Here is a 15,253-nt window from a genome sequence, read left to right as displayed (position 1 = left end):
AACAAACATTTATTATCTCATTTTCTGTGGATGGTGAAGTCGGGAGCAGCTTAGCTGGGTGTCTGTGGCCCGGGATCTTCCCTGAGTTTGCGATTAAAGTGTTGTCTGGGACTGTAGTCCTCTGAAGGCTTGGCCAGGGCTGGAGGACTTGTTTCTGGGTTAGCTCACTCACATGGCGGTTGGCAGGAGGCCTCGGTTTCTCACCACATGGACTTCTCCATGGGGCTGCTTGAGTGTCCTCACAGCATGGAGGCTGGTTTCCTCTCAGAGGAGAGATCCAAGAGAAAAAGCAAAGGGGATGCCATAGCCTTTCAGCTGTCATCTGGTCCCATGAGCCTCACTCTCACATCTGCCATACTTAGTTCTTTAGAAGTGAGGTGTGAAGTACACTCTATCCATGAGGAGAGAAGAATTAGGCTCCACCCCTTTTTTTTTGAGACAGAGTCTCACCTGGGTAGAGTACAGTGGTGTCATAGCTCACAGCAATCTCAAACTCTTGGGCAAAAGCGATCCTTTTACCTCAGCATCCCAAGTAGCTGGGACTACAGGTGCCCGCCACAACACCCGGCTAGTTTTTATATGATTAGTTTTTTTTTTATTCTTACTAGCAACAAGGTCCCGCTCTTGCTCAGGCTGGCCTCGAACTCCTGAGCTCAAGCAATCCACCTGCCTCAGTCTCCCAGAGACTAGGATTACAGATGTGAGCCACTGCACCCAGCCTAGGCTCTACCTCTTTAAAGGAGGTATATCAAGGTATTTGTGGACATATATTAAAACAACTGCACAAGGTGTATAATTTCTTATATCTATAAAACAAACAAAGCAGAATATAGAGAGTGATGGAAGAACACATTTATATGGGGTAACTAGGAAAGGTCTCCTGAGGAGGAGGTGAGGGAGGAAAATTCTAAGGAAGAGTGTTCCAGGTAGAAGGAACAGCCAATGCAAAGGCCCTGAGGCAGGACCAAGCTTGATAGGTTTGAGTCATAGAAGAGAGGCCAGAGTGGCTGGAGCAGTGCAAAGAAGGTGGACAGTGGCCCAGCACAAGGGAGGAGACAGAGAGGCCAGATGGAGGGGGCAAGGAGTTCAGATTTGGTTCTCAGTAGAACAGGATAAGGCTAGAGGCTTGAGCAGAGGGGATGGCCAGGATCCATTTCTCACTGTGGGCCACATGTATGTGCCTACACACCTGTTTAATTACAGACTGAACATCCTAAATTGGAATACCCCAAATTAGAAATGCTCTAAATTCCAAAATTTTTGAGTGCCAACATTATGCTCAAAAGAAATACTCATTGGATTATTTTGGATTTGGGGTATTCAGATTTAGGATACTCAAACATCCAGCCAGTTCTCTGCATCTGTGGATGCAGCCACCCATGGACTGAAAATATTCAGAAAAAAAGAAATTGTACCAAGTTCAAAAAAACAGAACTTGATTTGTTATATGCTGAGTACAACATGGAATTCATGCGAATGAAGTGATGTGTAGGCATTGGGTTAGGTATTGTAAGTAATCTAGAGAAGGTCTGAAATACACAGGTGGATGTGTGTAGGTTATACAAATGCTACCACATCTCATGTAAGGGACTTGAGCATTGCAGATTTTTTTATCCATGGAGGGTCCTGGAACCAATCCTTTGTGTATACTAAGGAATGACCGCAATGCAAATATTACAGATTTTTAAAAAAAATCTAGAATTTGAAACACTTCTGGTCCCAAGCATTTCGAAGAAGAGTTCCCATATACTTTCTTTCCCCCATGCAATTTCCCCTGTTATTAGCCTCTTACATTATTGCAGGACACTTGTTAGAGTTGATGGACCAATATTGGTACATCATTATTAGCTAAGGTTCATAGTCTACATTAGGGTCACTCTTTTTTTTTTTTTAAACAAGTATCTCACTATATTGCTGGTCTTTTTTTTTTTTTTTGAGACAGGGTCACTCTTTTCTTTTTTTTTTTAAACAAGTATCTCACTATATTGCTGGTCTTTTTTTTTTTTTTTTGAGACAGAATCTCACCATGTCACCCTCAGTAGAGTGCCGTTGCGTCACAGCTCACAGCAATCTCAAACTCTTGGGCTTACGTGATTCTCTTGCCTCAGCCTTCCAAGTAGCTAGGACGATAGGCCCCTGTCACAACGCCCGGCTAGTTTTTTGTTGCAGTTGTCATTGTTGTTTAGCAGGCCCGGGCTGAGTTTGAACCCCCTAGCCTCAGTGCATGTGGCCAGCACTGTAACCACTGTGCTATGGGCACTGAGCGTCAACCACTGATCTTTTAACTGTCTCCGTAGTTTTGCCTGTAAGTTGGCTTCTCTTGCTTAGCAATATGCATTTAAGGTTCCTCCACAGCTTTGTGTACCTTGAGAACTCATTTCTTTCTATCCCTAAGTAGCATTTCATGGTATGAATGGACCATAATGCTCATATCCCTGTTTGTGTTATAAACATAGAAAAGCAGAGAAAATAGTACCTTGTATGACGGAACGTGGGAATTCCACAATTCCCAGTGCACAAAGTGGCCAAGTTCCATCCTTGCCACACACTCCAGCACATGATGTTTGGCCCTCAGCCTCTGCCTTGTCCCTTTTTAGGCTCACAGCCTTTGTCCTGAAGTCCTTTGCTCAGGCTCGCAGCTTCATCTTCGTTGACCCACGAGAGCTGGAGGCTGCCAAGGACTGGATCATCCGGCATCAGCGGGAGGATGGCTCCTTCCCAGCTGTGGGCAGGATCCTGAACAAGGACATCCAGGTGAGTGGCCACTCGGGCCTCCTCCTGGGATCCTAGTCCTGCTCTGCCTGTTCCTGTCCCTGGAGCTGCCTGGGTATAGTGGGGGCATTTAGGCTGTCCCCCTGAGCTCAGGGTGAGGCCTGTGAGTTTCTTTGCAGGGTGGGATCCACGGCACAGTCCCACTGACAGCCTACGTGGTAGCTGCTCTCCTGGAGACTGGCATAGCCTTGGAGGTGAGTGCTGGTGGGACCACAGGGAGATTCAGGGCCTAGGGCTGGAAGAGAGACAGTACGTGGTCACTCCCACTTATGGCAGGGTTTATTTTTTCCTTGTTCTCCTTCCATTCATTAGTGAGGCTTTGTGTTTTCCTAAATAACGATCACATGACATTCTTATAGCCTCAATGGAGAAGAGAAAGAGTCTCATAGTGGGGGTAAATGGGAAGCAATCAGGCACCTGTTGTGGGGGGGGATGCCCAGACTGTCCACAGCCCTACGCCTTCATTAAAAGAATCATTTTGGGCTAAGTATGGTGCTCACACCTATAATCATCCCAGCACTATGGGAGGCTGAGATGGGAGGATCTCTTGAAACCAGGAGTTCGAGGCTAGCCTGAGCAACATTGCAAGACCCCATGTATACAAAACATTTAAAAATTAGCTAGGCTTGGTGGTACATGCCTGTAGCCCCAGCTACTCAGGAGGCTGAAGCAGAAGGCTTGCTCGAGCCCTGGACTTGGAGGTTATAGTGAGTTATGATTGTGCCATGGAACTTCACCCTGAGTAGCAGATTGAGACCTTATCTTTAAAAATGATAAGAACAAGAAAGAGAGAATCATTTGGGGCTAGTTCAGGTTTCTGGCCAGCAACCTGAGGACTGGCTTCAGAGAGCCCTATACAAAATGTTGGGCTTGTGAATGTTTTTTGAGTGGCAGAGGGTAGAATGTTCAGAGGCAGTTGATACTGGACTCAGATGGGGCTTAGGTGATTCAAGACACTTTAAGGCCATAGCTGCTTCTGTGAGGCTATCCTGGGGTGGGGTTGGCATGGTTCCCACAGGGAGGACACTCACAGTGGATCTCAGTAGTATCTCTAATACCTGCATTAGTTCTAAACCTCTGATGACGAATCATGAGGTGTGACACCTCTCAGAATTCTTGGCCTCACAGTCCAGATTTAACTGCTGAGTGTAGGGTCTCCTGTGACTTAAGACCCTCTATGTCTCATGCATGATGCCCCAGAGGGCCCCTTGCCCTGTGTTATGAGCTGAATTGGCCCCCCCAACCCAAAACCATATGCTGAAGTCCTAACCTTTGTATCTGCTCAAGTTACTGTAACAAAATACCGTAGACGAAGTACGGTATTTATTTATTTTTCACAGTTCTAGAGGCTGAGAAGTCCAAGGTCAAGGTGCAGACAGATTTGGTTCTTGGTGAGGGTTCTCTCTTACTGGCTTGTACACGACCCCTTCTCACTGTGTGCTCACATGGTCTTTCCTTAGTGTATGTGGGTGGAGAGAGATCTCTCTCGTCCTCTTCTTATAAGGACACTAATCCCATTAAGGAGGCCTACTCTCTGGCTTGGTGCCCGTAGGGCAGTGGTAACGACACCAGCCACATACACTAAGGATGTGGGTTTGAAACTGGCCCAGGCCAGCTAAACAACAATGACAACTGCAACAAAAAATAGCCGGGTGAGGGCGGCGCCTGTGGCTCAGTGAGTAGGGTGCCAGCCCCATATGCTGCGGGTGGTGGGTTCAAACCCAGCCCTGGCCAAACTGCAACCAAAAAATAGCCGGGCGTTGTGGCGGGCACCTGTAGTCCCAGCTGCTTGGGAGGCTGAGGCAAGAGAATCGCGTAAGCCCAAGAGCTAGAGGTTGCTGTGAGCCATGTGATGTCATGGCACTCTACCCGAGGGTGGTACAGTAAGACTCTGTCTCTACAAAAAAAAAAAAAAATAGCCGGGCATTGTGGTGGGTGCCTGTGGTCCCAGCTACTTGGGAGGCTGAGGCAAGAGAATCGCTTAAGCCCAGGAGTTGGAGGTTGCTGTGAGCTGTGACGCCATGGTACTCTACTGAGGGGGACATAATGAGACTGTCTCAAAAAAAAAATGGAGGCCTACTCTCATGACTTCATTCATCTAAACCTGTCTCACAATGGCTCCAACTCCTAACACCATCGAATTAGGGGTTAGAGCTTTTTCTAAATAAGATCACATTTATAGTTCCAGGGAACATATCTTGTCAAGGACTGGGGAGAGGCATCATTTAACGCTCTACATCTGCACCGAGCATCTGGGTTCTTCCCAGCTTGCTTTGGTCTCCACAGCATCTTTGAGACCCTTCCTGGTCCCAAGGGTCTCTTGATGACATCCAGCCCCCTCTCCTACCCCAGGTGACAGGCTGGTGTGATCCAGGCCTGGGGTCTGGTTAATCTGCTGTTCGTCCCTGGCACAGGCCCCAGGTGGTGCGTCACAGTGCCACACCTTAGGGACGGTTCCCATCCTTTGTCCTGGTCTAACGATGGAAAGCTTTGGGAGGCGTTCTTTCTGTGATTATAACATTTACTAAATCAGGAGCTACCAGAACATTTTTGCTCATTTCCTAAATTCATTCATGCTTCTGGTCACTCACTTTTTCCATGTAATCAATATTACTAGGCCACTTCTCTGAACTGAGCCCATTGCTAGGAGATGGACTCAAGCCCTATCTTGCAACCCTATCCTGGGTGTGTGAACGGGGTCCCTGGGCCTCTCCAAGGAGGCAATGAGGCCTGGAGGTGTCGTCTTAGAAGTCAGATGTCTTAACAAAGACATGGCCATGGGGTATGGTGGGACAGGGTGTCCAGGGCCCTGCCTTTCCACCCCCAGGATGTCTCTGTGTTCATCTGCTATATACTCAGGCTTTCTGCAAGACCTTATTTGGAAAATGGGGTACCATGCTAAAAGAATGGAGATGGGGTTTGAAAGCTGAGTCTGCAGGCAGTGAGAGTCACAGAAGGATTCAAAATGAAGAACTATGAGCCATCCAAGTCTCTCCCCAGGGACACCTGGGAAGCCTGTGTGTGGTGGTTGGATGAGGACAGAGCAGCCTCCCAGGGTTTCTCTTCCTACCCCAACCTGCAGGAGGACAGGGGCACCATTGCCAAGGCGAGGCACTTTCTGGAGTCCAGCACACTCCTGGCCACAGACCCCTACAGCTGTGCTCTGACTGCCTATGTACTGACCCTGCTCCACAGCCCAGCAGCCCCCGAGGCATTACGCAAACTCCACAGCTTGGCCATCACGCACGGTAGGTGTCACCCATCCTAGAAGCTGCAGTGTGGGCCAGCCCCCTTTGGACCCCAGTAAGAAAAAGCTAAAGTCCAGGCATAATGGCTATGCCTATCTTTGGGAGGCTCAGGCAAGTGCCCAGAAATATGAAACTAGCCTGGGCAACATAGCAAGACCCCATCGCTTAAAAAAAAATTATCCAGGGGCGGCACCTGTGGCTCAGTTGGTTAGGCGCCGGCCCCATATACCGAGGGTGGCGGGTTCAAACTAGGCCCCAGCTGAACTGCAACTAAAAAAAAAAAAAATTATCCAGGCCTAATGGTGTGTGCCTGTAGTCCCAGCTACTCAGGAGGCTGAGGCAGGAGGATCACTTTAGCTCAGGAGTTTGAGGCTGCAGTGAGCTATGATCATACCTCTGTACTCTAACCTGGGTGACAGAGCAAGACCCTATCTCAGAAAAAAAAGAAGATAATGAGTGACAGGGTCTATTCAGGACAAATGTTCAGGATGATCAAAGGTAGGTGTAGGATGTAGAGGGAGGCCTGGTTTCTCTCTGGGGTTGAGGGCCTTTACACCTCATGGAAGCTCAGAATCCTTGGTGCCCCTGCAAGTGAGGAGCCCCTGCAATCTGAGTATTGAGTGAGGCCATCTCGGGACTTAGCCAGGAGGAAGGCCATTGATTAGTGATGTCTCCCAGGGCGCAGGAAGGAGACCATTATTTAGTGATATCTGCCAGGGACACAGAAAGGGCTGGGGCTGCCATATGTTTACAGACCTGAGATGGATCCCTGCCTTACCCAGCTGTCTTCCCCCAGCACTCTCCTTCAAAGCTTCCATTGGGTTCCATTCCTCCAATATCTCTTTCTGGTCTCAGAAAGAGATATGCACGGACTCCCACCACCATAGGATTCTAGGCTGAGCCCTGGGTGGGGTCATGGAAACAACAATCTTGTTGTTGCAGAGGGAGTTACCCACTGGAGCCCGACAAGTTCCCAGGACATGGGCAAGGATGCATTTCTGAGCTTCAGTGATGGGGTCTCTAAGTCAGGTACTGTCCACCCAGCTCACCGGTGCCTTCCTTGGCCACCTGTCCATGGCATTCAGCCCCAGATCCCAGCATCGACAGGGCACTCGCTGGTCTCTTTTTGTTGCAGTGGTGTCAGCCGAGGTGGAAATGACAGCCTACGCCCTTCTGACCTATACTCTCCTGGGTGATGTGGCTGCTGCCCTGCCCATAGTGAAGTGGCTGTCCCAGCAGCGGAATGCACTTGGTGGCTTCTCCTCCACTCAGGTAAGCTGGATGGGGCCAGAGGGAGGGGCTTGGGGCTAGGTGGAATCACCCCAGGCAGTTCAGTGCCTACCCGTCTATAGCCCTTGGGGTCATGGGCCCCAAGAGAGGCAGAGATGGAGGACAAGGGACAGGCATACCTGGACCCTGTGCAGGAACCTGGCCCCTATCTCCATGGACACACTAACCTGGATGTCTCAGACTCCTAGCTCCATGGATGTGGTGTCCAGCCCAGCCTGATTAGTAGTGCCCCATTTCTGGCCAGCCTTCCCTGGAGAGAGGCCAGGGGATCTACGGCCTACTTGTCTCAGGGCTGATAGCAGCGTCCCCACTCTGTCTCTAGGACACCTGTGTGGCTCTTCAGGCCTTGGCTGAATATGCCATCTTGTCCTATGCTGGAGGCATCAACCTCACTGTCTCCCTGGCCTCCACCAACCTGGACTATCAGGAGACCTTTGAGCTGCACAGGACCAATCAGAAAGTTCTGCAGATGGCAGCGGTGTGTGTTCCTGCAACTGGTTGTGGGCTGGGGTGTGTGTGTGTCAGTGGCGGGGTTGGCAGGGCCTCATGGTGACTTTTCTCTCCAGATTCCCAGCCTCCCCACGGGGCTGTTCGTGAGTGCCAAGGGGGATGGCTGCTGCCTGATGCAGGTGAGGCTTCACAGAGCACGGGGCAGTCTAGGGTTTGTCCTACCTTGGCCCCCCTGCCACACCCAGCAGCATCTGGAACCATAGGGACCCCTAGAGGGCTCTGAGCTCAGCATCAGGCCAGATCATAAGGCAGACTTTTGACCCCTCAATACTGCAAGTGGCCATGGGTCCCCTTGGGTGTGGGGGCTTGGGATCCCCCCAGGAAAATCCATTTGATCTTCAGTCCAGTGGTCTCTGAGCCTAAGCAGACCCTAAGCAATGGTTCAAGGTTATCCCCCCTCAGTGGCCTGCACAGGGAAGTCTAGCCTGTCTTCTGGCCTTTTGCCCTCCAGCCTAACCACCACCCACCACCCACCACACTCTAGGATTTAGCCCCAAACTGGGCTGAGGCAGGTAGGTCTTGTGGGTTCTGGCCAGCACTCAGTGGGCAAGTCATTAGCCTCAGCTTCTCCATGTTCATAATGGGAGCCCAGACAGCATTGTGCTGGGAGGGAGAAGCCTGGATTCAGATGTAGGTTTCAGTGCACTTTGCACCTGAGACCTGCAAGGCCTGATGATTACACCTATATTCGCTTCTGCAGTTTCAAGGCTAAAAGGAATAATGGTCATCCCTGGAACTGTCATTGATGTGATTATCATCATAATTCTGGCTGTCCTCACCTCTTTCCTCCACTACCCGACACCCATCAGGCAGGGCTGGGGCCCACTAAGCCTCAGTCCCTTAACACCTTCCAGATTGATGTCACCTACAATGTACCTGACCCAGTGGCCAAGCCAGCTTTCCAGGTGCTTGTTAACCTCCAGGAGCCCATGACTCAGGGGCACTCTCCACCTGTGCCTGCCTCCTCCTCTGCTAAGGGTCCCCGAAGCAATCGGCATCCAGCTGATGATGACGACCCAGCAGCGGACCAGCATCACCAAGAATACAAGGTGACGCTGGAGGTGTGCACCAGGTGAGGCCACATGTCCCACTGGCTAGCACCCCTCACCTAGGCTGCCCAGGAGAGTGATACAGGCAGTGGGTGGCCTCCAGGGACCAGGAGGAACTTCCAGCTGTGTCTCTCACCAGGCAGAGCTCAGCAATGGTTTTTGAAGTGAATGAAAGAAAAACAAATGGCTTTTGAATGGACGCAGCAAACCCAATGATGGTCAGGGCAGGGAGGCTGGGTGGGGACAGCTATGCGGCCAGAGTGCTGATTCCTGCTTGATACACCAGCTCTAGTCCCCTTGGTTTCCAGGGGTGAGCCTAGGACACACCACAGGGGGCCCTCACCCACAGATAGGTGATGACAAAGAGGCTCATCACTGTGGTGATGGCCTGGCAGCCCAGTGGTGGGTAGGTCAGTGGTTGCCATGATACCTTCAGCCCAACAGTGGCCCAGGTACCTGCCCCTCCCACAGCCTGCTGGCTCCATTCTGAATGTCCCCTGCACTTGGCAGAGGGATCTGGCATCTAACAGGCCCCAGAGAAAGCCCAGTTAGCCGCTTCCTCTGTGTTACGGAGGAGAAACCAAGGCCTGGAGCTAGGAAGTGACTTGCCCAGGGTCTTCTGTCAGGGGGCCAATGATCAAGCACATGGCCTGAGGCTGCCCCATGGAGCCATTGCCCCCTGTCAATAGACCTGGGTCAGACCTAGAATCTTTGGCTAGGCCCTTTACTTCTGGCCTCAGTGCTCTGCTTGTAAAATGGGCTGACTAAATAGACCAAGCCAAGAATGTTTGTGCCAATGGACCACTGCCCTAGCCCAGGGCAGGCTTCCCCAGGACATCAGCTGGGTGGGCTCCAGGGGCAGAGAGGGGCCCTGAATTCCACCTCAGGGCTTAAATTCTCAGGCCTCTGTATCTCTCCTGTCATTGAAAGGTGGCTACATGTAGGGTCCTCTAACATGGCTGTCCTTGAGGTGCCCCTGCTGTCAGGCTTTCGGGTGGACACCGAGAGTCTGGAGCAGGTAAGGTGGTGCCGGAGGGCAGGGACCTGGTGGGGTCTCTGGACAGTGAGCAGGGCCTGAGCACCCAGGGTCAGGCTAGCTGGCAGCTGAGCCCTTTGTAAAATATTACTGGGGTGGGGGGAGGGTTGTTTGTTTTCAATTTTGTTTTGGTGTTTGTTTTTCCTGCCTGGACAAAGATGAGCCTACCTAGGAGCAAGTGGAAGAGGGTAGGGGCTCTTTCAGCACGCGGAACTCCTGTGGAAAGTTTTTGCTATTATAAGTGCCATGGCGGGGGTGGGGGTGGGGGTGGCTTCAGTAAAGAAGCATGTGCTTTGGGCCAGTGTGGGGCATCAGAGGGTCTCCCTAGTCCATTGTGCCTTATACCAGCTGTCCCTCGCACAAACTCAAGAGAAATGAGTGCCATGTCCCCATTTTGTAGGGGAAGAAAGAGGGGCACAGACTTGGAAGCTTGTCTTGGGGAAGCTATAGCCAAGCTCAGGCTGGGATTGGGGAGGAAGTCATGGGGAGGCTGAATGGAACTTCACAGGAGAGAAAGGACCAATTCAGTAGCTCTGGGGAAGGAATAACCTTTTGTGTCAAAAACTGAAAAGAAGTCTCAGGCTGGGAAGGGAGGTTAAATGGTGCAGTAAGGGAGGAGCAGTTTGCAGGGCCCAGCAGGGGGCCTTGTGGGCCACCGTGAAGCCAGACCTATTCCTGGGGCAGAATTAGGGGAGGCTGCAGAGAGGGAAGCAGGCACTCTGGGCAGGGGTAATCAGCTCTTGAGGGCCTGGGGAGCACTCATTATCATCCTTTGGCTCTAGCCAGGTGTACCCAGACTCTGGCCCATGGGGACTTGCTAGATGACCCCAGGCAAGCTCCTGAACTTCTCAGGGCCTTGGCTTCCTCTTGGGCCTGGAGTGGCTCCCACTGACCAGTGTGGGCCCCAAGGAGATCTGGGAGATGAGCAGAGAGCCTGAGCTGACCTTGGCCTCTGGCTTTCTCTCCAGCTGCTCCTTGACAAGCACACCGGGATGAAGAGGTATGAAGTGGCTGGACGCAGAGTTCTCTTCTACTTTGATGAGGTACAGCTGGCCAGGGTCAGTGGAGGTGGCTTCCCTGGTGCCCACAGTGGTGAGGGAACAGTGGTCACAGCCTGGTGTGGCTCCCCACAAGTATCTCATACCTTGAAAAACATACTGGGAAAATAAATTCCAGGCCCAGCTTATGTCTCTGTGCCTCAGATGTATAGCTCTGGGTGGAAAAAATGCAGAGGGGGATGAGGTGGAATGTTAATCAGCCCTGACAAGGAATGAAGCACTCACACGTTACAACCGGATGACCCTCGAAACCATGATGCTGAGTGAAACGCAAAAGGCCACACAGCGTGTGATTCCATTGATAGGAAATGTCCAGAACAGGCAAATCCATAGAGATAGAAAACAGATTAGGGGCTGCCAGGGGCTGGTGGGGAGCAGGAATGGGGAATGAGGCTAATGGGGACAGGTCTTCTTTTCAGAGGAAACATTGTTCTGGAGCTAAGATACAGGCGACGGTTGTACAATATTGTGAATGTGCTAAGTCTCACACACAAAATGAGACCAGGTTTCTGTGTGTTATACCTCCTGAGTACCCTGAAATCAGCCAGTTCTGGGCTTATGCTTTGGGGCCTCACAGAGCATAGGGGCCCAAGCTCAGCCTGATGGCCCCAGCCGACCCTTCCACTGTCCCCGCAGATCCCCAGCCGGTGCCTGACATGCGTGAGGTTCCAGGCACTCCGTGAGTATGTGGTGGGCAGGACGTCGGCGCTGCCTGTTTCTGTGTACGACTACTATGAGCCTGGTAGGCCTGCGCCCGCCCGCCTTCCCGACATGGCCCCTGGCCCCTGGCCCTGTCGCCCCTTCCCCTCGCTCCACTCATCCACCCGCCATCACCCCTCCTCCCGCAGCCTTCGAGGCCACACGCTTCTATAACGTCAGCTGGCGAAGCCCGCTTGCCCAGGAGCTGTGCGCCGGACCCACCTGCAACGAGGTGGAGCGCGCCGCCGCCCGGGGCCCAAGTGAGTTAGCGGGGTCGCCTCCCTGACCTGCCGCCACCGCATCTGCAGCTGCGGGCGCCGGAGAGGACGTCCACTTGGGTCTTTTTTTTTTTTTTTTTTTTACATTTTTTTTTGGTCGCGGCTGGGTTTGAACTCGGCAATGGGGCCGGCGCCCTACTCTTTTGAGCCACAGGCGCTGCCTGGGCCTTGGGGTCTTGACGGAGGAGGGGCCACCATTATAAAGTATGGAGGATATGACACAACCTAGCACCACGCGAAGTCTGCGCACTGGGGGGCTCATCTGAACCGTGCAGCAGGCAGCGCAAAGGGGCGGGGACTGAGCGGGGAGGAGGAGTCGGTCAGCGAGGAGGGGGCGGGACCTAGCTGGAAGGGGCAGGGGCCAGAGAGGAGGGGCGGGGCCCAGTGGGAGGGAGTGTCCGTCAGTGCGGAGGCGGGGCCGAGCGCGCTTGGGGATCCGCCCACAGGGGAGTCCTTGCCTCCTTTCTGTCCCACAATCTTAAGGGCGGGGTTGGCGGGGCTGAGCCAGTCCCTCAGGACTCCTTTTAAAATTTTTACAAATTTGTTGGAGAGGATTTGCATTGTTTTAAAACTTAAAGAAAAAATTTCTTTTTTTCGTAAGTACTAGGCAAATATCTGCGTGGAATTCCATAGAATCAGGGTTCAGGACCTCCCATTTTGTCGCGCCCCCTCTCCACACTGAGGGGAGCGGTGGTCCCCGACCCCAGGGACTTCCCCCCCCCATCCCAGGCCCTGTAGAAGTACGTGCAAGGTAGTTGGTGGGAGGCCCCATGTCCTACCGACTTTGCCTCATTCCCCAGGCTGGATTCCCGGCGAGCCCGGCCCCGCCGTGGCCCCTGAGGAGGGGGCGGCGATCCCGCGATGCGGCTGCGCCAGCGACTGCGGTGCCCACAGGGACCCGGTGTGCGGCTCGGACAGGATGGTCTATGCCAGCGCCTGCGCTCTTGGTGAGGACCCTCCCTGGCCTCGGGGACCTCTCCTTGCACCCGCTCCCTGTGTGCATCGACCTCGTCTCACCTCCCTTGTCCCCCAGGTCCTCCATCCCTCCCCACGTGGGGCTCTTTTCTCGACCTTTCTGGTTCCAGTCCACCTGTTTGTCCCCCCACCATCTCCCTCCTTGAACTTATTTTTTCTTCACAATGGAAGATACCCTCATTCTCCCAGTCCCTGGTCTCCTGCCCCTCCCCCACTGATCTGTGTCCCCGCCCCCATCCTGTGACACCTGTCACCTCCCATCTCTGTCGCTCTAGTTCATTTATCTCCTCCTGGTGCTCCCCTTCCCCGTGCCTCTGTGCTGTCTGCAATCTGGATCCCCTCCCTCAAAACACCCTCCCAGATTGAGTCCCCCTTCTTTCCAGAGCAGCCGCTGCCTCCAGCCTCTGTGCCCTACACCTACCACGATGACCCAGGCCCTCTGAACTTGGGGCACCTGCAGGCGGATGTGAAGCTGAGTGGAGCCCGCCTTGAGGCGGTGGACTCGGACCCAGAGCTGGAAGGGGAGTTGGAGGACAGGTGAGAGCCTAGCCTGTCCATAATCACTCCCACCTGTGCTGGCCCTGGGCCGACAGTGAGAGTCATTCAAATGGAGGGTCAGCCTGAGAGTTTCTGGGGAGATCCGTTTTTTCCCTCCACTACACAACCTCCTCCCACAACACACACTGGAGGAGGTGGGGGGCAGGAACCTTCCTGAGTACTTGACCCCAGGACTGACCCATCCCAGGACCCCAAGGGAATGGTGAAGAAGGCGCTGCCAAGTGGTCAGGGGAGCCCTGGTTAGTGAGGCTGGGAGAGGGTTGCAGGGCAGACTTCCTGGAGGAGGCAAATCTTTTGGGTATGAGAGAAAATTCATCTCAAGAGGTTTAAGTAAAAGGTTGATTTCTTCAGTGCAGTTATGTGTTCTCCCTCCCTGTCTTGTTGGCAAAGGCAACTTTTCATCTCCACTGAGCAAACCCAGCAAGGATACTTTCCCACCAGCAGCCATGATAGTCCCTGATGTTCAGTAGTATGTCACCACCCCACTCCAAGGCACTGGGGTTTCATCCATGTGCATTTTATGTCATTATTGATAGGGCTGGGTTTATTTAGGGCTACCGCTTTAATACTTGATTTGTTTATTTCCTCTGTTCCTCTATCCATACCCTGTTTTGTTTTGTTTGAGACAGAGTCTCATTCTCTTGCCCCAGGTTAGAGTGCCATGGTGTCAGCCTAGCTCACAGAAACCTGAAACTCTTGGGCTCAAGAGATCCTCCTGCTTCAGCCTCCTTAGTAGTGCTACCACCACACCAAGTTAATTTTTCTATTTTTAGTAGAGACAGGGTCTTACTCTTGCTTAGGCTGGTCTAGAACTCCTGAGCTCAAGCAATCTACCTGCTTCGACCTCCAGGAGTGTTAGGATTACAGGCTTTAGCTACTGTACCCGGCCTTTTTTTTTGTTGTTATTGTTGGGTTTTTTTTGTTTTTTTTTTTTTGAGCAGACCCTCTTTTGAATTAATAGCATGTATTTTTTTAGAATTTCATTTTAATTTACCTGTTCTCTTTTGGCATTTTATTTTTAGTGGTAGCTCTGAGGATCACAATGTAAGTCTTTAAGTTTTTCAGAGTCTATTAGCATTAATATTGTACTTACTTCACCTAAAATTTTGGAGCTATATACATCCACCTGTCCTCCTAACCCACCCTTTATGCTATAGTATTTGTACATACAATTTTCAATTCTCCCAAGTGTTGCCCACCCACCTCTAATATCTTTTAATAATCTCTAGTGCCTTTGGAGATTTTGGAGGGGTTCTTTTTTTGAGGGGGGATTTTTATTAATCTTTTTACTGGGAGATGATCATAGGCTCACATACATACAATTTGTAAGAAATAATACTAAAAAGTCATGTCTCCTCACATAGTTTCTGCCAAATGGTAACATTTTGCAAAATCACAGTACAGTGTCACATCTGAAAATTGACATTGTTATAATCTGCTGATTTTATGTATTTTGCCATTTTTACACCTACTTATTTGTGTGTGTGTGGGGGGGAGTTATACAGGCTGAGTTAAATTTATCCAAAAGGCTTGGGACCAGAAGTGTTTCAGATTTTGGATTTTTTTAGATTTTTGAATCCTTGTATCATATACTTACTGGTTAAGCAAGTAATCCAGAAATATAAAATGTTTCCCTAATCCAGAAATATAAAATGTGGCTGGGCACAGTGGGGCCCAAGTGGGAGAATCCCTTAAACTTGGGAACTCAAAATAAGCCTGAGAAAGGGTGAAACTCTGTCTCTACTAAAAATAGAAAAATTAGCCAGGCATTGTGGTGGGT

At 51.4% G+C, this 15,253-nt stretch overlaps 1 protein-coding gene across 8 annotated transcripts in view; it reads left to right on the top strand.

The window, feature by feature from the left end:
* The window catches only part of CPAMD8 (C3 and PZP like alpha-2-macroglobulin domain containing 8), a 94,529-nt gene that overhangs the window by 76,723 nt on the left and 2,553 nt on the right, over window positions 1–15,253 (top strand). For 5 of the 8 annotated variants that reach the window (XM_053586181.1, XM_053586177.1, XM_053586176.1 and 2 more), the window contains 14 exons: window positions 2,598–2,754; window positions 2,892–2,966; window positions 5,855–6,020; window positions 6,963–7,049; window positions 7,156–7,292; window positions 7,633–7,788; window positions 7,877–7,939; window positions 8,675–8,892; window positions 9,800–9,887; window positions 10,874–10,948; window positions 11,600–11,705; window positions 11,812–11,922; window positions 12,741–12,887; window positions 13,299–13,452. In XM_053586181.1, the coding sequence (XP_053442156.1) occupies window positions 2,598–2,754; window positions 2,892–2,966; window positions 5,855–6,020; window positions 6,963–7,049; window positions 7,156–7,292; window positions 7,633–7,788; window positions 7,877–7,939; window positions 8,675–8,892; window positions 9,800–9,887; window positions 10,874–10,948; window positions 11,600–11,705; window positions 11,812–11,922; window positions 12,741–12,887; window positions 13,299–13,452 (1,740 nt within the window). Of the gene's footprint in view, window positions 1–2,597; window positions 2,755–2,891; window positions 2,967–5,854; window positions 6,021–6,962; window positions 7,050–7,155; window positions 7,293–7,632; window positions 7,789–7,876; window positions 7,940–8,674; window positions 8,893–9,799; window positions 9,888–10,873; window positions 10,949–11,599; window positions 11,706–11,811; window positions 11,923–12,740; window positions 12,888–13,298; window positions 14,910–15,253 lie in introns of those variants that run through there. The other 3 variants (XR_008379033.1, XM_053586180.1, XM_053586179.1) reach the window with 3 other exon arrangements.

Source organism: Nycticebus coucang, chromosome 3 (assembly GCF_027406575.1).
Source record: "Nycticebus coucang isolate mNycCou1 chromosome 3, mNycCou1.pri, whole genome shotgun sequence".
Taxonomy (NCBI): domain Eukaryota; kingdom Metazoa; phylum Chordata; class Mammalia; order Primates; family Lorisidae; genus Nycticebus; species Nycticebus coucang.
This window is presented reverse-complemented; position numbering and strand designations above follow the sequence as displayed.